The 23,574-nt window shown below is 37.3% G+C and overlaps 1 protein-coding gene across 2 annotated transcripts in view; it reads left to right on the forward strand.

Annotated features, from left to right (window-relative positions):
• NDFIP2 (Nedd4 family interacting protein 2) overlaps window positions 1–23,574 on the forward strand; it is a 46,597-nt gene that overhangs the window by 4,875 nt on the left and 18,148 nt on the right. Inside the window, exons 2-5 of one of the 2 annotated variants that reach the window (XM_065056570.1) lie at window positions 13,556–13,712; window positions 15,228–15,355; window positions 19,134–19,193; window positions 22,106–22,193. In XM_065056570.1, the coding sequence (XP_064912642.1) occupies window positions 13,556–13,712; window positions 15,228–15,355; window positions 19,134–19,193; window positions 22,106–22,193 (433 nt within the window). The remainder of the gene's footprint in view (window positions 1–13,555; window positions 13,713–15,227; window positions 15,356–19,133; window positions 19,194–22,105; window positions 22,194–23,574) is intronic. The other variant, XM_065056575.1, reaches the window with a different exon arrangement.

A 23,574-nucleotide genomic window follows, 5' to 3' on the forward strand; every position in this document is an offset into this window, starting at 1 on the left:
ACCCCATTTACTAGAACCCTTTGGGCCTGACCTGTCAGCCAGTTGCTCACCCACTGCGTTGTGTGTTTTTTTAGGTGAATGCTGGACATCTTGTCCAGAAGGATACCATGAGAGACTGTATTGAAGGCTTTAGTGAAATCCAGAAAGATGACCCCTGCAAAAAGACTTAATGTGCATGAGAGTGCTTTAGGCACACAAATTCCATTGAAAGCTGCAGGACTTAAATGCTGAACTGCTTAAGAATTATAATAATCTCACCGCTTCCCTTAGTCTTTCTTCATTAAAGCTTTGCGTTATCAGTCTGGGGTCAGGTAGTCATCTGTCTTTGACGTATGGGGTGGTCAGAGTGGTAAAATGGGGAGGTAGCAAGCTGGCACAGACTGAGCCAAAAGCAGTTTAGCTGTCACTGAACTTGCTGTGCTGCTGTAGCACCCGGGTTTGGTGGGGTCGTTAAGTGATGCACGACTCTGAGACAGCAGCCTGCTGTTGTACAGCACTATACAGGAATAAAGAAATTTTTAGAACAAGTGTGGATCTTGTATGAATATACGTGTTATAAATAGTTTTACAATTAGATAAGGCTTAATTTTCTTTATCTCTTAACTCCATTGTCATTGACTGTTTATTCTCACAATGTTAGATAGTTAAATGCCGTAATCAAAGTCAGGCTGTCTTTGTAGATTTCAAAAACGTGAAAGTCAGCCTACACAGGAAATACGCACAAAGAAAAATCTCTTCCTTCTTCCTTTCTTTCCACAGGACTGAGCCTAATAGTGACTAGCAGATAAATAAACCCGAGTGTTGTTTATTATATACGTTTGATCTAAGACCCCTAGCATATATCTACTGTATTTGCTATATTATTTATTCTCCTTGGAGAAGTCTTATGTAATTGACGTTACTGAACAGAATGAACTAGCTTATGTTAGGGAAATTCTGTTGCTTTCCCCAGATCTGGTGGTGATGTCATAACTGGAAGATAAAATGCTGCATTTAGGGGTCTGTGTTTATAGTATTGAAAAGTATTGAGTAGAAATGCATAAAGTGTTAAGCTTTACTGTTGCTTGACTGTGACAGCTACACTGATAATTTTAGTGATATGAACCTCTTAATTATTGAACAGAACATTTTTCAGTGTGCTGGCTTTTTGCACATTAAATACCTAGCGTAGACCTTTAATAGTTTAGAAGGGCAAATGAGGATCTGCTGAAATGAGGTAAATTACACCTTCAAAGAATGGGCTGTCCTTGCATCTTAATTGTTTTTTTTTTTTGAATTTTACAATAAACATTTCACATTCTGAATTTATTTCTGTAACATTTTACCTTTGACAAATTTGGCTGTTAAGAATAGTGGTTTTTTTTCTTGAAAGTAGGTTTAATATTTTTATAAACAACTTCCCTTATTTTTATGAAGAATCCTGCCACAAATAAAGAGGAAATAGTATACATGAGGTATGTTTGCAGATACACTAGTGATGCTGTTAATGCTTAAAAAGTAATACATTTTACATTTTTTTCAATTTTTAGTTAAGTTTTCAAGTACTTTCCGTGTTTCATATGAACAAGGAGATAAACCTCATAACTCTTTGTGTGTTCCTCCCAAATGAAGGTGATGAGGTACTAGACAGGTACAACCCTTTCTGTCTATTCCCCATTGTAAATACGAAGCAGGGTGGTGTAACTTTGTGTGTTGCCATCAGTGTTTGTTTTTTTGATCACTTTTTTTGGAGGGTCACAGGTATAACACCCAGCTCTGCATCGGTTTCTCAGGAAGAAATGCCGGGTCACTAGTGCAAGAGGAATAACTGTGGTTACAGTTCTGATTCTTTATGTGGGCACAGGTTGTGGCATGTGGGCAGTTTCCTTTCTTTTTGACGTGGGTACAGAGGGACATAAGGTGTTTTTTATCAGCTCTGCACACAAATTGGTTTAGTTATATAGGGCACCAGTTTTGCCGTACTGAACAAAACAAAATGAGCAGTAAAAAGCAGCAAGGCTTACCTGGGTTCTTCCGCTTGGGTTTTTCTCCAAAGGTCTTGGTTGAGGCTGCAGGAGTGTAGTGAAGGAGGAGAAGGGAGGAACAGGACTGTCCTTTCTGGTGGCAGCAAGCTGTTGGTGTGTCTGAGCCTATCTTGTGAGATTTGGGGATTTTTGGGTTCTTGAAAGACTTACAAAGCCAAAAGAATTGTGTACCTGATCTGTACAGTGACACTAAGTCATGTAATGTAAAAGGACAGCTTCAGGCTGTGTCATGCATTCATGCCACATCTAGTAAGTCTTGTAATCCTATTAAAAAAGGCAAAAGTTCAGTACCAGGAATAAAATGCTTTCAAATAACAGGGTTAGTTGAAGTCAGCTGTGATGTGGCCAAGCTAGATGTTCTTTTCATGCTACTTCAAAAAAGAGAAACTCTAAGCACTCTCAGCTTGTTTGTATCTGAAAAATGTGGTAGGAACCACATCACATTAATTTAAGAATTCAAACGCTACATTAATACAAAATTTCAGTAGCAGTCATCTAGATGAGGAAAAGAAGATGAGAAACTTCTGACAAATGGCTAATTGTAAGCTTATTTTGAAACTTTCTTCCTAGTGACAGAGTTGACAAAAAGGGAAGATATGGGAACTGGTCATGTCATCACACCTAACGTTGTGAGGCATCGGTGCTCAGTTTGCAGTCGTAGATTTGAATGTTGAGCTGAGTTTCATAGCCTCAAACTTTGTTCTAGACTTCAGGTGTTTTCGAAAGAAGAATGAACAAACGGGAGGATACCAGTACACCCACATTACTTGTAAACCATTTTCAAATGGAGAAGAAAAGTAATCGCTAAAGATCATGAGTACAAAAAAAAAAAAAAAAAAAAAAAGAAAAAATTGGCAACTTGTTAGGTTGGAGAGACACTGCCAACTCTTTCCTACTGAAACAGATCTGTTGCGCAGCCAAGACTGTGGGTTTAAGCTGCCTCAGGCTTAGCTCTCCTGCTTCCTGGACAAGCACTGTCACAGCCGGCTGCTTTTAGTAACATGGGCACCCCCTTCACCAGCTGTGTTTTTATTGAAAATGACCGACTTCTGTTTTGTGCTGAAGTCATTTCAGACTTGCACAGGCGAGGCTCACAGCACATGTCAGGATGTGGGTGCCTTACAGCTTTGAGATTGACAGTGAAAGTGGAAGATATGTTTCCATTTTAACATTTAGCTGTTCCACTTAAGCATCTTTTCCATTATCCTAGGCTAAGATTAGCCTAAAAGTGCTATAGTTTAACTTACTTCTTGTCACTCTATAGCCAACACATTAGATATTAAGTCATCCCCCAGCCCCATCCCTGGCTGTGTGTCCTCCAACTGTGTTTGGAATGGAAAAAACAATTTAGAAAACAGGCCTTCAAACTTCGGTATAGACACAACAAAATCTGGTCAATAGCCTCTATGTTACTTTATTTCTGATTATAATCCCATTTTTCTTTCTCTTGAGTTACTGTTCAAGGTGCTTGGCAGAAATTTGTCATCTTCCTTCTTGTAAAACATGGTTTTCCAGTAAAAAAATAGAAGAAGAATCTTGATCTCTTAACTGTTGTATGGTGACTTAACAGATTCACAAACATAGTTTGTTCATTTTAGCTTTGAACAATATTTTACCTTTTCACAGTAATCCTATTAATGCTTACTGATTATTGCTGAAAGAGAGGTCAGAATCATGTCCTTGGTAAAGCTGTATCTATTGTTTGAATCATTGAACATGTTTTTGCTTTTCCCTGATTAATCTGAAAATGTTATGTAGAGCTGCCTTGAGGAAAAGTTATTGACAAGAGAATGCTTACAGTATCAATTATCTCCTTATTACAGAAAATAAAGAGGTTTTTTGTTTCACTTGGTTTCTTTTTTTTTTGTTTGTTTGTAAAGTAGCACAAGCTCAAGTTTAAGCATTACTTGGTAATGCTTGGTGTAGTTAACATTTGTCACCTCTGAGTGATGACTTTGATAAAGCATGAGACAATTGGTATAAGAGTCATGGGTGGCGCTGAGGGCGGTGTCATTTTGATCATGGTACTTTGTCTCAATTGTCATATTTCAGAATATAAAGGAAATGCTGCTTAAAGTATTTTTAAGGAATGTTCTGAAGCATTAAGGCTCTTAATTGAAACTCCAGAGTCATGGTCACCAAATTGACTCTCATTAGATTCATAAATGATTAGGAAACAGACGTACACAAGCCGTTCACTCTTAAAAACCTGTTTCAACGTCTGGAATGAGAGTGTGTACTTCAAACAAACAAGCAGGCCGCTAGAGCCCTGCAGTGCTGATGATGAGCAGTGCGGTCCATGTTCCCTTCTCATGTACCTCAATGTCTGCTACTTTTTTTTCTTTCTTAAATACTCCCTATGGTTTAGAGGTAGCACTAGTTTGGTCATCATCTGCTCTCCTCCGAAGAGATGAGCTTCCTGGCCTGCTGCCTTTTTTGTACTTCTGTTTTTGTTTAGCTGCCTTGTAATCAAGCAACCTCCTGGAAAGTGCTTGCTTGCAGATGTGTGCATCACCCCTCTAGCAACTGAGAGGTCCAGAGAATTTCCTTTTGACCACTTATTTCATAGATTTGGTTTAAAATGCTTAGTTAGCACTCTCTAGCTCTAACAGTAGGGTTGAAAAAACTCAGTACTATCTGTTGAGACATAAACATGCATTCTTTAAAGCCAGGGCCTTTAATGTTTGTTGCTGTTGTGTGAGTTGTGTTTGTGCTTGCTACTAAACACAAACTACACACAAAGCTGTGCGTCCTGTAGTGGATGAAAGAGGAAGAAGACCACAAATCAAAATGAGAATCTTTTCTGTAGAGCCTGTTCTTCTGTGTGCAGTGTACAAAAAATGTGTTCAGCTGGTGTTGTGTACGTGTGTGGGTTTTATAAGCTGTTGAAACGTCTGCCTCTCTAAAACGTCCTCTCTAAATTGAGGATCTCGAGTACTGCATTTCCAGGTACTAAGAAAATGAGTTATGATGTAGAAGCTGGGCACGATTGACCCGCTGATGAATTTGTTTTCATTGAATAATAATATCCTCTGATTTATATTTCATTTAACTAATGACTTCATTTTGAGCTTATCTGTATTGATGAACAGGAAACTGTTCTGCATGGCTAGCTTTATTGAAATATGTAAGCGATAAAACCTCTGTGTTTGGAATAGAGTTGACACATTTGAAGTTTTTCTTAGAGTTCTGCAGAATTTTCAAGGACACTTGCTTACATGTGATATAGGAGACATAAACTCAAGTCCTTTTTCTCCTGCTCCTCTCAAATGAGGGACTCAGGGTGAAACTGTATGCTCCTTCCGCAGCTCAGTTACCGTAATACTTCTCCAGGAAGATACTTCTCTTTTTCTTTATCCTTCCCCTTGTAAAATGAATTTGCCATTTTTAGCATCTTCCTGATTGTCTTCATTAGGAAGCTTTGTGCATGAACCTTCCTACTGTACTTGGGCCTTTGAGTGAAACATGCGTAATGTATTTGGAGAAATATTCAGCTTTTTCAAACAACATTGAATTTTTCAGCCCAGATGAATGTAGGCTAAAATGGAAACTGGAACTAACTGTTGAACACTGAGTTTGCTCTTGGTGACAGCCCTGTCCATTTCCGAATTTTACAGACTTTCCTATTCTCTCTACATCTACAGTTTACATGTTTTGTAATGTGACTTTACTTTAGAGTGACGAGGATCTACTTTCTGTACTGAATCTATAAAGCTGCTCTTAAGTAAAGACATGACCTTTCGACTTGCAGTTGGAGCTGTCACTAATGGTTCGCTGAACCTGTTGCTTAATGGCAGCTGCCAACAAATCCTGATGAAACATTGTCCATCATCAGGGAAAATAGTGAGTATGAATGGGAAGCATCATTGTATGAAACCTGGGACCTTCTGGGCTGTTGGGTACTGTTTGCAGTTCTGATCTCTCACAAGAGGACCATAGAGGAGCTACAGAAGGTATAGGGAAGCAGGCTGCTTTAAAGTGACCTCTCAGATGGGTGGTGGCAGTTGGGAGTGATGAACCAAGGCAGTGGAAAAAGCAGTTGCAGAGCTACTAGTCAGCAAATTGTGCAATATTAAAACCAGAGAGCACTCATTGAAGTTTTGTTTAAATATTGGAAAAGAAACAACACAGGGACAAACGAACATACGCAGTTTGTTAATACACAGGATCATGGAGGCAGATAGTAGTAGTGGATTCAGGAGCACAAATTCATGCACATCAAATCTGTAACAGACGCAGGTGAAATAGACAGAGATGTGCACTTCACCAGGCATAATATAGGAGCTGTGAATGTTGGTGGAGTCAGAGGAAAAAGGATGGCAAATAAGTGACTAAGGCTTGTGTGATTTCCATGTATCTCCTGATGACTGTGTTGGAGACTGAATACTTCTCAGACTGAGTGCTGGTCTCTGTAACATACTTTTGAGTTATTAGTGGATCTGTTTTATACACTCCTACTTCTAACTAGAGAGTCTTCAAGGAGAAGAGCCTCATTTTGTACTTTGTTTATGGAATTTAAACCAGTTTTTCAAGCTGTTCTTGAGTTGTAATTTGACAAACAGAAAGCTACATGATAATCTTTTTATTAACTTCTACGTGCTAGAGTAACTCAAAGTTACAACACTTCATTGTGTGTAAGCTTTCGAGTAAGCTTTTACCAACTTCTTTATCTAGAAATATTTTTAAACTCATGCTTGAAGATTTGAAAAATGCTGGTCCCACCCATAATCTTTATTAGTATCAGACACATCAGGTTTCTGTTGACAACTTCACAATTAATTCCTATAACCGTAGGAAAAGGGTCCTGGAAATTATGCCCAATTTATAATTTTACAATGAATATGAGGCGTATATCTGTTTGGATCATACCAAAATTGCAGTATTCAGAGTTATTTTTGAATAACTCTTCAGCGTAGCAGAAACCTAAAAAAACAAGTGAAGATAAATTAATGTATTTATAGGATAATGCTACACTTCTAGTAGTATTAGTCTCAGAATATTTACTTTCCTAAAAGAGTTCTCAAATTGGCACATAATATGTTACTGTCCTTTACTAATAGCTCTTAGAATCCATAAGGAATGAATGCAAATGTGTATGTTACACTGTTAAATGTGTAATTAGTTGTTAAATCTGGATTATAATCTGTGAAAACTGAAAGAGCAAGTAGAATGTTATATGTAAAGTAGCCATTGGGATGGAGAGATTTATCTCTATCTACACACACGTTTTGTATATATATATATATTATTTTTTTTCCTTCACAATGTCCTAATCACCATCATGGTGATTTTTTTTTTTCTTTTCCCCAAAAAGAAAATTTAAATTTAAAATTTAAATTTAAAATTTAAAAATACCCCACAAAACAGACTTGAAAAATCCAATAGGTTAACACAATCCCTAGTTTAAAAGAACTGACTTAACATGATTTAACTGTCACTTAAGTGAAGGGCATGTAAACCACTTTCCAACTGCTAAGGGTCACCTTATTTTCACATGAGGAATCTTACTTCAGCAGAAAAGCCACTCTGTTGCAACACATTTCTCAACAGCGTTCAGTATATATCTCTTTGGATTCTTTTTGGTAGAACTTTGCCTCCAGAGGCTGTGGGTTTCCATGGTACCTAAGCCTTATTTAGCAGACACACTTGGTATTTCTGCACAGCTGTGGAATGGCAGCAATGGACTTGAGTTCTGCTTTCCTGCTTCTGGAGCAGATTTGGCACCTTTGACCTTCTAACATCTTGACTGCTGTTGAAAACTTTCTGCAGAGATACATCAATAAAAAATATTTCCAAACCTTCTCCGCTGTCATGAAAGGCTCTTGCTAGATCTGCATATGTGATGGTCGATGCTTGGCAAGTGGTGGGATGGTAGGAAAATAAAGTGATGTGGATCTGTCTGCGCAGTCAGGAATTCTAATCAAATTTCATCACTCTGTAAATACATAAAAGTAAGAAGTAGCTGAAAGTTGCCATATCTTTTGTGTTTTACTGGAATGTACTGATGTGCTTTATAAGCTTAATCGCTTAGTACTTTAGTAGAGTATTTAATAATCTGATGGCTCCCCAGCCTCTAGAAGATGGTGTTTCTCTGGAGTGTTTTGGCTGTGCTCAGGACTGTGTCTTTCAGGAGAGTGTGTTTGGTGTGGAACTGCAAATAGCTGCTTGCTGGGAAGTTAATCATCTGATCTGTGTGGGTTTCTGGTAGGTTGGTGTTACAACAGGAATTAGAAGAAAAAGGCACGATGTTGTGAACTACCCTATTGTTAGTTTATAAAAACTGATACTGAGGAGAAAGGTAGTAAGTTAAAACAAGTGTTGTTTTTTGTTTTTTCTCAATAATGTATTTCAGAAAATTGTGACATATTTCTTTCAGAGGCCATTGTGGATATGTGTGTGGGTTTTTTTTCCCCAATAAACAAGAAAATTAAAATATTTATTTTGCAGAAGGATTTATGTTGCTTGTCCACTCTTATAATTCTTATCTAAGTGTAATTACAGGTTATTGGTTTTTGTTGTGATTGGTCAGTGGCTTCTAGTGACGTAAATTAAGGCTGATTGATTTTAGTACTTGAATGGCATTTATGGGTTAATGGAATAGGTTTTATGGGTTTTTCTAAAAATAAAAATGTAATAGTCGATAGCATGAGCTGCTGAGACTGTTATGTGTCATTCAGGAACAATAGAGATGGGGAAACAGAGGTCAAAGCTGTCTCCAGCATGAAGTATTTTTACAACAGGTTCAGAATTATATTTTATTTCAAGATTTCCTTTGCTTTTTTTTTTTTTCCTTGAAAATCCCAAGTTTAATGCTTAGCTGTTTACAGATGAGTAAACTTTTTAGACTACTAAAGCTGAAAAAAACAATGCAAAATGTGGTTACAAACCAAACATTTAATAGTAATGCATTCAAATTAGATTGATTTTTATGTAGAGAATTCTGCTTTTAAGCACGAGTCTATTAGTAGCACCTCATTTGTAGGGAGCAGTTTAGTACAAATTTACAAATCACTAGCAGTAGGCAGGTATAAAAGACCTTTGAATTTCTCAGCAAAATAAAATACCAGGTGTAAGATAGATAAGGGATGACAGCAGTTTTCTTTTTAACCTGCCGTTGGTTACACCTCTAATATTTACTGTGGTAGAATTTCAGTGGAATAAATACTTGTGTACCAGTATGGAAGATGTCATGAATCTAGTGCAGAAATGCTGGAATACTTTTTGGTGCACCGCACAGGCAGTCTTAAGTCTTTCCTGCCCTTTCCTACAACACTAGAAACTGCAGTAAGTGGATATTTGTGGTTTACTTTTTGGCATAGTGTGAAAAACTGACTCTAGAAGACCAAGTGTTAACTTACGCAAAGTGAAGATGATGAAGCTCTGCTGCTAAGAGTGTTTTTTGTCGAGGAAGCACACAACTGACTGCTTTAGCATACAGAGGTTGAACTCGCATGGTCTACTTAGCTGTCTCGACACTGTAACTTAAAGCATAATATTAGGTCCAACATTAGAAAGTTTCTAAGCATTGTGTTCCTTTTAATGACATTTGAAAGAGCCCATGAACTGGTTGGGGTCAGGTCAGAACCGGAGGAGCCCGCTTCTTCAAAAACTTAATATCATTTGAAAGGCTAGAAAGGAAGATACATTAAAAGTGCTCGTAAATTACAGTATTAGTGAGAATGCAGTGCAGCTCGGTGGTGCCCCAGGCGGAACCATCACTACTAAAACTTATGCAAAAGCTGATCGAAAAGTCAGGCTTTGTTAAGATGAGATGGTGACAAAGGTATAAAAGGAAAGAGGAAAAGAAAGCTGACTGGGGTTTTTGTTTGTTTGTTTTCCCCTGTATGGGAGTATCTTCTGCATAATTTTATGCTACATTAAAAAAAAATATAAATAGCATGTATTTTTATAAAGAAGGTCTTATTTTAAAATGTTTGCAATGTGCTGTTGAAGTTAATTATGTTGCAATAATTTTATAATGTACTGAGTTCTGTAAATCATGTTTTATGAAATGGGCTAACAGCAGCTTTTGAAATGTTCATAAAATCAGGTAACAGAAATAGCGCTGTTTGCATGTTACTCTATGAATATGACCAGAGCTGCATGTGCTACTTTAATGTTGTTTATCAGAAAACATCATTTTAATCTTGTGAATGTATGGTGCAGGTGACAGAAGACATCTTATTATATCCTTTTTCCCTGATTTTTTTTTTTTAATGGCACATTTTAATAACTTGCCTATATTGCCACTCTTGTACAATAAGCCAGTTCATCACAAACGAAGCAAACTCTACTCTTCCAAGAAAGCAAACTTTTCTAGGTCAGACAAAATTGCTATCAGCAGGTAAATGCAAAGTGTAAGTAAAGAATGAGATCTTTCTCCCACTTTTAAGTTTTTATTTTTAAAAGCTTGAAGGGTAAAAGCACCCACATCAGTCTGCTCAGTAGAGGCTTCTGTACTAAGCACTTTCTTGTGGTTCATCGTCTTTGTAGGGTGTCAGCTGATTTCAGACGTTACATCTGATTACTTTGGAAATAACTACACAAACGAAATAGCAAATTTAAGGAAATAAATTACAGGAGGAGATGCAGTACTTCTATAAAGAAATAATTCATAATTAAAAAAAGAAATTATAAAATAAAAGTAGCTGTGTTTGCCGCAATGTTTTGATGCTGACAGGTCTGACATTGATTTTTAGCCTCTTCAGAAATGAAATAGTGAATTAATTGTTTTATAGAGCTCTTCTGGGAAATACACTGAAGATAGTGTAGGGTAAAATTCATACGAAAGAAACTCACATTTTTTCCTGTACTGCGTGCTATTAGTCACCATGAGATTTTGAGTCATTGGTGTCAGAAGAGCCATTGGTCCTTGATTGAACTTTGAATGTTAAGTGTCCTGACATGGCTTATTTCTTTGAACAATAAGCATTATGACTCCTGAGCCTGTAATGTACTGTAGTTTGAAGGCTATAAAAGAAGGAATTGAAATACTTGTGTAAGAAGTTTAAGAATAATATGTCTAGTAAAGAACTATTTTCTTTTTTTCAATTGTAAAGTTCTATATAGCCAAACAGATCCCCTGCATACAGACTAAGGTGTGAACAGAAAATAAAGTCTTTGTGTCCTGCTTTTAAAATGTTGGGGTAGGGAGCAGGAAAGGTTGTCTGTAGCTTTATAGGTCCTGGAAATTGTTTTGACCATAATCTTGGCAAAAGCAGCTGTACTGCTTAGTGCTATGTAGTGGTTCATTGGGGGCTTGGGAGGGGGCTGGGGTGATAAACTGTGAGTTCTCTTTAGTCCTTAAAGTCAAAAAAAGTGGGCAAGATAATCTTGCTATTGGGGGAAAAAAAAAAAAAACAACAAATTTAGATATGATTTTTATCCTTTTAATGTTAAATGCTGTTTCAGGTAACATGTACGTACATCATGTAAGTAATGCCTTGAAACAGACGTTTTCTGTTCGCTTCTGAGTGGTTTTAGCTTGGTTTCTATGGCAATGAAACCTATGCAGAGTGTCAGGCCTCTTCTTCCCCTGTCTCCAAAAATAACTTCTAAATTTACCAGCAAGTATAATCCAAAATTAAACCGGAAGGGGGAGGCTTGAAGGTAGTTGGATTCCTACTGGTTTCAAGCAAACGGTTGGCTCCACAGAGGAGAACCAGCGCCTGGTGAAGACAAGGTAGAGTCACTACAAGACAAAACGATATAACCACCTCTGTCTGCCCTGCTGGCATTGGCAAAATTTCCAGCTTGCTGGAGCAAGTTCTGCTGCAGTTGTGGGTTTTATTGGTTTGGTTTGGTTTTTACCCCAGTGGAGTCCCCTGAGAGGAGCTGAAGTTACTGCCTTAAAGTGAGAGTAGGAGACAGGACACTTGAAGAACATTAACTAACAAAAGCTGGTTTCTGTTCATGGAACAACTTGTATTTCTTCTTATAGCTGTAGCTACTCAAGCTGCTTAATCCACTTCTGGTGTTTTTTATGAGGGGGTATTCTCTAAAGGATTCTTATGATTTTTCTTTAAGTTGCAGCATTAAGATGACCTTGATGGCTTTCAGAATTTCTGAAAGGTCTATGTAGTAGAAAATAGGATAAATAGAAATCCTTGTCCCTGAGTATGAGTCCTACAAAATAAAGACCTTTTGAATGCACTGAAAAACATAACGGGATGCTTTTGTATGGAACTCTTAGGATGGATTTTTGTGTTTTCTCATTGCAGTTGCTATAACAATTGAATAACTTCAGTTGAATGCTATAACAAATGAACGACTACAGTTGAATCGTAGACTTGGTCTATAACTACCTGAAAGGAGGTCGTAACATGGAGGGTGTTGGTCTTTTCTCCCAAGTAGCAAGTGATAGGACAAGAAGAAACGGCCTCAAGTTGTGCCAGTGGATGTTGAGATGAGATATTAGGAAAAAATTTCTTCACGGAAAGGGTTGTCAGGCATTGAACAGGCTGCCCAGGGAAGTGATGGAGTCACCATGCCTGGGGGTGTTTAAAGGGTGTTTAGATGAGATTCTTAGGGACATGGTTTAGTGCTAGAGATAGGTTAGGTTATGGTTGGACTCAATGATCCTGAGTGTCTCTTCCAGCTGAAATGATTCTGTAACTTCCTCACTCAGACTTTGAAGGCGGGAAGTCTCATGTGCGTGTTCTTTTCCGATCTTCACATTACCTCTATTGTTTATAGCTGTTATTAAATTACAGATAATTTAGAGAAAGGTAACTTTCAAGAGAGCATGTATTATGTAAAACACAAAATTAATTTCCTTGGTAATGACAAAGCGGGTTTTGAGCAGTAATGTGCTCTTCGACCAATGAGCTGCTGTGGATCTCTGTGTGTCTTCAGGATATTGACAGCACATTCTCGCTTATCCAGATTCTTACTTCTGTATATGCTTAGCTGGATGTGTCCTTTTAAAACTGTATTTTAAACAACCAAACAAACCACCAACTTAGTCTTGTAGGGAAAGGATTCTTTCCAGGTTGTAAAGAAAAGCAGAAAGGTTTGAAAAGTCTCAGACTTTGAGTGAAGAAGCTCTCTGACAAGATGCAAGAGTATAAAAATCTCAGTTATAGAAACAGAAATGTGTATTGTTCTTTATTTTAGATGAATAAAGTAAGAGGTAGTGTTGCTTACCTGTTGTATTTGAAAATGTGTTAATACATTTTGTGAATGTATTTAAGGAAAAAAAGTGTGATACTGTTAAAATATAGTAGTAGGAAGTATTTTATAGTTAGCATTTTCCCATGTAGTAAACATTTAAAAAGCCAGACTTTTAAGACTCTGTAAACATCACTGATGAGAAGGAATCCATTTCAGGCGGGAAAACAAAACAAAACCCAGTTAACTGTTTGCTTAAAAGGATTTAACTGGACTATTTGAAGTATCACATGTTCTTTTGTAAATAATTTTTTGTTTTGTTAAAAAGTAATCTCTCTTTTTGAAGGTAGATCTGGCAGGACTAGGTTGCCATGGAAAGTATTCCTTGAGCGCATCTGAAATGTGTGTGTTTTTCTTCTAAGCTTCACAATGAGGACGACCCTCCGGAACCTTCAGCAGCTGAGCAGCCCTCTGCACCTCCAGAGACCCCGCAGCCTCCCCAGCCCGCAGCCTCATCTGAAGCAGACGTGTCCCCTCCACCGTACTGTAGCATAGCTGTAGAAGCAGCCGCACCCTCAGGTATTTATTCTTGCACAGCAGCTTGTCAGGGAGGCGTGTGTATGAATCAGCACTTGGTTCGAAGCGGAACGATGCTGCTGTGTTGTGTTGTTTCGTGTGGTTTTTTTTCTTTTCCCTATGCACTCAATTGCAGTAAAAAGCTATGCTTTTATGCATAGCCCATTGTCTGATTTGTTCAAAAGAAGCACACTTCTAAATTGTGCTGATTGTTCCAAATTACTAGACTAAATGGATATTCATTAATTAGTGTAATAGGTTTTATTTAGGTCTGCATGTAGCTCCATTCAGCATTTAATCTGCATCTATGAGCAGTGCTCCATTATTACACCTCATTAGCAATTTTCACTGCCTCTTTGGGAAAAACAAAACAAAACGACAGCCCAACCACCCACCAGTCACAAAACTCTGATTTGTCAAAACTCAAACTTCCTGCGTGTGTTCCATTGTTTGGTTAAAATATTACCATGAAAAGATTAATTTTGCTTTAAAGACTCTTGATAAAACTTCTTGTAGAAGATGAATTACAGGGGTCTTTTCCTCCATTTATTCACTGCTCCCTTTCTCATGAGGTTGTGATTTTTCTTTGGGATATCAGAGACTTAACAACAAGCAACATCAAAGTCCCTGTTTAAGTAAAGCTGCTTGGATTTGTGTCTCACATATGCCAAATAAATATTTTAGAAGTAACCTCCAACCCGTTTGCTCCTTTAATCAACATTAAGAAAATTTCCTGTCCCTGTTCCTTGAGACAGTGTTTGCAAGTATAATACATAGCTATGCAGGATTATCCCTATATATAACATCTTTGTATCTGTGTGATGACAAATCTTTTTACCATGTGACCTGTGCTGACAGATCTTTTACCACGTAAGCAATCTCGTTACAAACTGCTGCTGGCTGTAGGAGGAAATTCAAGGTGTATTTTAAATAGTTTTTACTAATTTTGTTAATAATTCTGTGTGATGGTATTTTATTATTTCAGCGTATGAGAATGAAGTCTGTGGTCCATTTTGACAGAAGGGACATTTTTAAAAGAATGTGGTGAAACTGAAATCTTGGAAAAACTGGTTTTAGCAGAACAACTAGAGTTAGCAACAAGGCCATGCTATTAAAAATAAAGCATGATGATTACTGGACTTAAAAAAAGCTTTTATTTATCAATATCAATTAAGATGTTTCTGTGCATGTCTTTGATGAAAAGCCTTTGGATGGAATACCTAGGGATGTAACTCAGCAAATGCAGTTTGTTTGTTCATAAGTTTTTTGGGTGCCTGCAACATCTTGGTTAAGTTTTCTGCCTCAAGTAGCAACTAAAAGCACCATCAAGCTGTTCACTGTTTTATGTTATAAAAGGAAAGGGTTTTTTTAAAAGTTACAAGAGCTTGAAATACAAATACCAATTTCAGCTTATGTTGAAAAAAAATACTTTATAGCTCAATGGTTATGTACATGTAAAATTTATTATTCTGGACATCTTTCTGGCTTAAAAATGCATAACCTCTTTATTTTGAACAGAAACACACAATGAATTTTATCCTGTACCACCTCCATACAGTGTAGCTACCTCTCTTCCTACTTACGATGAAGCAGAGAAGGCCAAAGCTGCAGCAATGGCAGCTGCTGCAGCAGAAGTTGCCCAACGAGTAAGTGATATAGTTCTGCTTTATTTCCATTTAGTGAAACATGTTAGGCTCATCTAATTATTTAGAACAATTGGGCCCATATTATGGTCTATTTGTTAAAACAATGGTGGGCTGGTGATTTAGATATTTTGCATGCTTAGGTTTTTCTAGATAGTTTAAATTAGATGTAAACTATTACGGAAAATATAGCATGTTCAGTCTTTTCTGAGATATAGCTGCTGTCTAAAGAACTATAAAAGCCAAATTTTGTCCTGCTAATAGTTTATCCAGTATTTTGTCATCTCTTAATTAGGTATCCACTACTAAAGTTACTTTGTAGAGTTACTGCTGATATTTAGTATTTCAGATGGTAAAAAAATAAATAAATAATAAAGTAGACCTTTAAAGAGGAAGGAGAATTCAAACAGTCTGGAAGGGGCAAACCCCCAAATAATGTAGAATTCTTTTTTTTTTAAGGAAAGGTCCCTGTTCGTTTTCTTCATGTTAATAATAGTACTTAAAACAAGAAAAAAACCAAACACACCAAGAGTTATGGTAAACAGTAAATTAAGTAGTAGGTAGTATGTTCAGTAAGTTCAGTTTTGTTAGAATTAACATCATAAACAATACTGTCTTCGAAACAGAAAACTGATATCTGCAATTAGCGTTAAATGTTAGTTTTATAAGCAAAGTTCTTCCTTATTTTTTCTTTCAAGTTTTGGACTGTGCACATACTGCCATTGGGTAGTATTCGCCATAATATACTATACCCAAATTAGTCTTCCAGTGCTTTCACTAAAAATCTCCACCTTGTGATCAAATGTGGTTGCATTTGGCTGCAGTGTGGTTGTGACTGGGAAAAAACCCCAACAACTTCTGCTCACCCAGTGGGTGGCTGCTAGTGCAGCAATCACAGTGCACACCACTTGTTTTAAGGTTCAAGTGGGTTTGTGTAACATCGCCAGTGAAGGTGTCGCACAAATCTGTTGGACTAAATGCAGTAGGGTACTGGGGACATTTGCAGGGGAACTTGCCAAGTTTCTGTTATGAGGTGCCGATCTCCACTCGTAGCCTTTTAACTGCTTTAACAGGAGCGTGGATTCTGTGTAGTCTGTCCTGACTGCTTGTCATATAAGTAAAATCTTTGCTGAAATATTGGTCTGAATGAAATCCTCAATCTGAAATTATAAACCTTTAAATTTACATGGAACCTGAACCTTAACTTCCAGGTTACCATTACTAGTCCTGTGACATTTCAGACAGGACATGTGCAACTCCCTTGCAAGATTATTGTTGCTTTTAACTATGTATGTCTAGAACCCTATGATGTGAAAGTTTCAGACATACAAGCAATCTTCCTTGATGTGAATTTCACAGGGAAAACTTCAGGCTAGGGTTCAGACAATGTCAAGAATAAAGCTAAGCAAAAAAGAGTAGTGTTTTTTTGTCTTGACATTTTAAGCTCTTTTAGCTTTGGAGAATTCTTCTCACATGGTCAGGTCACTGTGTCAGAAACATTTTTTACCATTCCACAGAAATGCTACCTAGTTTTGGCCGAATTACAACCTTTGAAAAATGAGTTTCCACAGTTAGTACATACAGGTTTAATTTAGTAAATGCGTGGAGTGCTTTTTGCACGAACAAGTTTAGACTGCTCACAACTCTGAGGATGAGACTGCAGGTTTGCCATTGCCACAGAACATTTTCAAATGTTGTGTATCAGAGCAGGGTTACAGGACTAAAAGCAGATACACCTTATGGCTGCTCTTGACTACTTTTGGTGAAAACACTGGAACTGAGAAGTAGGAATTTCTGATGTGCTCTGATGTAGCTTTGCTCTTCTTGGCCTTTGGTTAGAAAGGAAGGGGAAAGACATTTGATTCAACTGCAAGGGCATCAGGTCAGAGGTGGAGGGAAGAAGGACGACGACTCTGAGCCTCTGAAGCTTACGCGTTGTGGGAAGAGAAGTCTGGTTTTGGTTGGACAAGGAGGTAGCTGCCTGGAAATGAACACAGGCAGGGAGGGATCAGAGAGGATGGGTCTAAGTCGAAATGAGAAGAGGCAAGGGTGAATGGAGAGCAGTAGTATGGAGGGAATACAGAGATATTTAAGTGAGAAACAGGAGGAGACGGTTAAACTGGGATTCATGGAGAAAGGAACCCAAGTGCGGGCAGAATGGGGTACTGGGAAAGAAGCTGGTGTGTGAGAAAAGAGGAGGGAGAAGGAATCTGGAGTTAAGACGTAGGAGAATAGGATAATGGTGACAAAGTAAGAAATAAACCTTTACAAAGTCTGCTTTTCCAAAATGCACAGTAGAACTTGACATTCAAGAACTAGGTGCCGACACCACAAGAATTCCACTTATGAAAATCAGTAGGAACACATCATCATTCCCTCAAAGCAGAGACTGGCTAAAAAATTGTAGACGTGCAGCAGTACTAAGTTACTAACATAACTCTCCACAGTGTGCCTAAAAGCCATAGTCTTGCTTTTTGCTACAGATCTCAAATTTCCATAGAATTTCTGCTCAGTTTGCTTCTGTGTTTTTTGGTTACTTATTCTTTCTTTTTTGAGGCACATGCACACACACACACACACAAGTTATATTAAAGAAACAGTAAGGTTCCAAAGTTGAGACTTGGAGAAAAAGTAGGAAATGCTGAAGCTGAGTTCCAGTTTTGTAGATAATACTAAAATTATGTGCCAGTGCTTTTTTAATTAAAGCCATTTAAATTACCTTACTATGTGATACTGCCACAATATCCCTGCCGTACTTAATACCTCTGATGGACTTAGACCGGGGTCAACTAAAACTGTCTTAATCTGACAGATGACTGGACTAAGTAAAAAAGGTCATGTTGTGGTTAGAGTGATGGTTTTTCATCTTGAGGGGAAGGATTTTGATCCTTAGCTCTGAATGCTGGTAGAGGAACAGATAAGTGACTTCAGCTTCGCACTATTGTTATGTAGTTAATTGTTTTCTAACTTTCACTGTCTTGGAGGTCAGAGGCAGTGGCAGCTGTGGACAGTGTCTGGCTTGAGTATGACACACTTTACAAAACACACACAAACAGTATAATGTAGTTTTTCCAGTTGTTATTTTCAGCCTTATGAAATTAGTACTTGTATGAATGTGAACTTTTCTATGATCTGTGCCTCTAGTTTCTTCCTTTTAAAATGAGGATGTATTGCCCCTTCACTACAATAATGTGAAAAGTTGGAAAATGAAGCTGATAATTGTTTTCATTGTATAGCCCAAAGCACGCAGTGAAGACGGCTACAGACTCACACATTGAGCAAAAGAGATGAAATTGGTATAAAAAGGCAGCACATTTAATGAACAGCTTTCACTTTTTTCCCCCCTGAATCACCTAGGGATCTTACAAAAAGCATTAGTGTGATCATATTAAAGACTCGTCATAGGCCCTGCATACACAGATTATACATCTAAACTTAACATTTACTGCAAATTTCAGTACTTGTTTTTGTAGTTCTTTGTTTAGCTTGTCTTACAAAAATAGATTAGGTATAAACATTTATTTCTTTCAAATGCTACCAGATAGCTCAATGTATCAAACAAAATTATATCAGCCCGATGTCAGCAGTAGCGATAGCATTAGTTACCCTGGGTTTTGATGTTTTCCTTTTCAAATGCTCAAGGTCAGTTTTGAAAGGTGAATTTAAATGGACAAAATATTGCTAACAGTTAAATGACTTGTTTGTATGTTGCAATGAATGGCTTTTACTTAACGCTTTTCAGTTGCATTTGTCTTATGTTTTTCTGTTTTTACATGCTTAGCACGCCCAGTTTAGGGAGTCTAGGAGTCTGTTTGATGAAATATTCCTCAGTCGTCCAGAGGTATGGTATAGTTCTCTCTAGTTTAGACTTTAACTATGAATTTTCCTGATGGCAAACAAATGCTTCTGGGGTTCAGTGTGCCTTTCCCCCCCCGCCATTGACCTCTCCATATTGTTTTGTATGCTGAAGGTATAATTTATGGGGTTTAATAAGTAATTTGACCCTTTCCTCAGAAGGTTTTCTGTCTAAATCCACTGCATTGAGAAGAGTTACATCAGTTTAGATATCCAAAGGGTTCCTGAAAACTCTGGGTATTTACTTGATATTAAAGGCGGTTGTGTCACTGTACGCTAGGTTTCAATTTGCAGGAAGGTAAAAGGCACCAGGGGGGAAAACCAGTCTGCTTTTTTCAGACTACTACAGCAAGTACTGTAGTTTCGGAGGAGTTAATCGGTTCAACTTCAGTAGATGCTGTGAAGTTCTTTAGCTTAGAGAAATTGCTCAGTGTGACATGCCATTTATGTTGGTAGCATGTTTTCCTGTTCAGTTGTTTCTCTGGTCATAGAATCAGTAAACTTTCTGCTTATGCAGATCTCAGCATATTTAGTAAACAAGAAGTATTGTCCGTGACCCTTAACATGGCTACTTTGTCTAAAATCAATATGAAAAACTGAAACAGTATTATATATTTCGTGGATTTGTGTGTGTTATTAAATGTTGTTCTTATCATTAAAAATAACTAAAAAAATAATTATAATTGATAAAGGTGTCACTATCTAATAGAAGTATTACTATGAAATCACATTTATTTCTAAGCTTCAGCAGAGACAACAATAATTCCACGTTGTCCCTTTTCATTTCCTCAATGAATGGTGGCAAACAATTATATTTTGAGGAAGGACTGGGGCTGTTGGCACCAACTAGATCAAGTGAGAGCGCTGTGGAAGAGCAAATATTAGTGGGGCTTGAGCTGTGGCCAGTTTGTGTCTTCTGTCTGCAGGACTGATCATAAAACACATAATACTAAATGATGTGGATCTAGGCTGAACATGATTTAACCTCGGGAAACTATTTCATTTCTTAAACATTCTGAAAATTTTCATATGCCAGTTTTTTGAGACAGCAAATAGAACTTGGTTTAATATAATTCCCTTTTTACATTAAATGTGATAGATTAGAACTCGTTTGCACGTCAGTGCCTACTTGCAAATATTGACCTCACATATGTAAGCTTTAGAGAAGCTTGTGCCTGTAGAGTAAGCTGCTCAACTTGCTGTTATAGCTGAGCAAAATTTTCTTTTTCTGGAGCAACATTTTACACAGAGCATAATTCACTAATTGGTTTGGAAATGACAGTATGAAGTATAGTAGTTAGCAGACAGTTTAAAAGAAGCCCAAAAATTATTTTATGTAGGGTTTTACAGAGCTTCTGAAATCAAAATTCAGAATATTTTTTCTTGCCCTGACTTGAAAAGGGAAGTTTTGTGGCCTGCTTCTCAGAGATAAGCACGCTGAAATGTAGCTCTTCATTTAATGCGTTTTCTGCCCTTCCTTGCCAGCCCCCCACCGGTCTTGTAGCTGCAGCAAAGTTGACCTAAATAAACTAATGCTTTCATAGCCACTTAAGATGACCATTTAGGAACATCCCAAATTGTGTGGAGTTGAATGATAGCCCCTTAATATTGTTGTTCAAGTAGCTTTTTGTGCTTTCTTTGAATTGTCTATGTGAATAAAAGTGTTTTTAAAAATTAACTGTCGCAGGGACTTGGTTAATTAATCTGAAATAAAGAGCACAGCTGGAAATACATGGCCAGGTTATAAAGGGTTAAGCTGGCTGCGTTGAGTTGGTACAGTTCAATCTACCACATTTGTAACCCTGATCTCTGTGCCCTGGTAAATATTTTGCCATGTTGACAAAGGTGAACATGTCAATCACATGACAGAGCTTTAGATCACTGTGACTGTTTTTAATGCCCTTCTAGTTATGAACTTAATAGACAAAATAGCATTTGGTGCAGCATTATTTAACTTGCATCATCCTGCATTCTTGTGATGTTATTCCTTTAAGTATAAAAATGGTGTGTTTAACCGGCTTTGCAGTTTTCATCAGGCTCTCATTAGTAAGTGCAGTCATCGTGAAATCTTTTCATTTCCCAGTCCACAGTTGCAGTGATGTTTTACTTGTGCACAGAACTGCAGCTGTAAGATCTGCCAAGTTTTGTTGAAAATCAAGTACTGAGAAACAAAAGAAACTCATACTTCAGTATCTTAAGATCTAGTATTTTGACACGATGGGAGAAATTTTCAGGTTGTTTTTACTGACATCAATGTTTACTTTTGTTTGACTTGAAGACCTGTGCTTCTTGAGTTTACAAGACTTTTAAACACTTTTAATGTGCTCGCGCCCTCTGGTGTCCCCAGAGGTTTTCTTTGCTTTGCATTTGTTTTGCAGTGGGTTATAGGGCGGACAAATTGGTTAGTGCAGTGCTGTTGCATCAGCGATTTATTTTAAGGTGCTAACCTTGTTCTAAAACTTTATTCTGTATTTTGGGAAACATTAGAAGACTTTTCTGTCAGGAAGAAAATAGAACATACTATATAATGATTTAAAAAAAATATTTAATAGCTTGGCTGTTTATCAAGATAGCTACAGGAAGAAAAGAGATTCCTGTTGGTTTTGATTGTCGAAGTACTCATCTGAAATAACTTCTGGCTTCTTTTAAATGAATAGGCAATGCATACTTGTCTTCTACAGAAACTTTTCAGTTAATTTTGGGCTCTGTCAATATAAGCAACAAATAATACTTGTTTTATAGATATGAATTATTTTTCTTTTAAGCTTCCTTGATGTGGACGTGTTACAGAAATGTCAATTTTCTTCTAGCTTTAGAAACATAATCAATACTTTAATCCTACAGATAGTTATTCTAAAATAAACTTCTCACTAAATTATCACTAACCTGTAAATCCAGGAAGAAGAGTATCCACCACGGGATGATTTCAGTGATGCAGATCAGCTTAGAGTGGGCAATGATGGCATCTTCATGTTGGCATTTTTCAGTAAGTTATCTTGTACCCCAGACCTACTGAGGTATATCTTAATTGTACCTTTTTTCTATGGAATATAAAAGATAGCTATGATAAACTGCCTTAATGTACTGTAATGAATCGATCTTTATTTTTTTTTTTACCTGTACACAGATATAAACAATTCCTGTTCCAGATGTAGCAAATACATTGCACTTTTTTTCTGTGGCATTTGTCACAGATAAGGGAACAAAACAAAATCACAGTAAATGTTTTGAGGCATAACAAGTCTGCACTGTGGACTACGAATTAGGAAATTCTGTCATCTTCTAGTTGGACTACCAACTTGAATTAAAGGCTGGATCACAGAAATATGGCAGTCGATGCTTAAGTAGAAAAAAATAGTGCCGTATAATAGTTGCTGGTGTTAGCATAGTGAATTAAATAGCTGTGGGTGGAGTTTTGGAACAGATCCAGCAATGCTTATATTCAGGTTGAACTGGTCACTAGCATATAAAAATATACTGTCTTCAGGTAACATCTGATTGCAACCAGCACTGTTATGCGCTTGTTCAAGTACTATGTGTGTGCGCTGTATATGTCTTATCTCGTAATGTTCATACTGCATTAAGTAAAGGTAGATTTAGCCACTGTAAGTTATATATAGAAAGAAACTACTTATGTTTTCCCAATTGTGTATTTCTTTCTAATTTCTGAGGGTGTTTTCCCTTGTGGATGGAAGGTTGATGTTGGGAATGTAGCTGTTCTTTTTAGCATTCATCAGGATGAAAGCTGATCGATTTATCTACTGAAACCTCCTTCATGTCTTTCAACCTAGATCTCTTCTTAGTTCTGTTCTCTTTCATGTCTTTCACAATCTCTTTATTTAACTGTTACAGGTGCAGGTAACAGAACTGTCATGGAAGTTTTTTTCATGTTGGTGTACAATGCACTAGGACAATGTCGTGTTTGCATCTTAGGATGAAAAATTATGTGTCTAACTTACATAGCAAATATATAAATACATAAATAGGATAACAAAGTGAGTTTTGTATTCTGACCTCTTTCTGTGGCTGGTCCGTAGGCAGGGTATGTATCCTCGGGGGTGGAAATGGGCCTATGGCTTCATTGTTCTTTTTCCCTTTTTTTCCCTTCACTATGTGCTACAATTTTTGTATTTAACCTGTTTAGGTTCTTTATTGTGTGAACTTGTTCTCGCTTTTAAATGCTGGTTTGGGCCTTCATTAGCACTGTACTTGAAGGTCAAGTGGGTTGTTGGCTCTAATATGTTTCAAGTCCTTAAAATCACAGCTGAAAACAGACTTGTTAGCTTGCAGGTAGGAGCACAGTAGTAGTAAAAACCCTGCTGTGCAGAAGCTGAACTGGAATCAAAGGCTCCAGAAAGGCTTCGAGG

The sequence above is a fragment of the Columba livia genome, chromosome 1 (genome assembly GCF_036013475.1).
Source record: "Columba livia isolate bColLiv1 breed racing homer chromosome 1, bColLiv1.pat.W.v2, whole genome shotgun sequence".
Classification (NCBI taxonomy): domain Eukaryota; kingdom Metazoa; phylum Chordata; class Aves; order Columbiformes; family Columbidae; genus Columba; species Columba livia.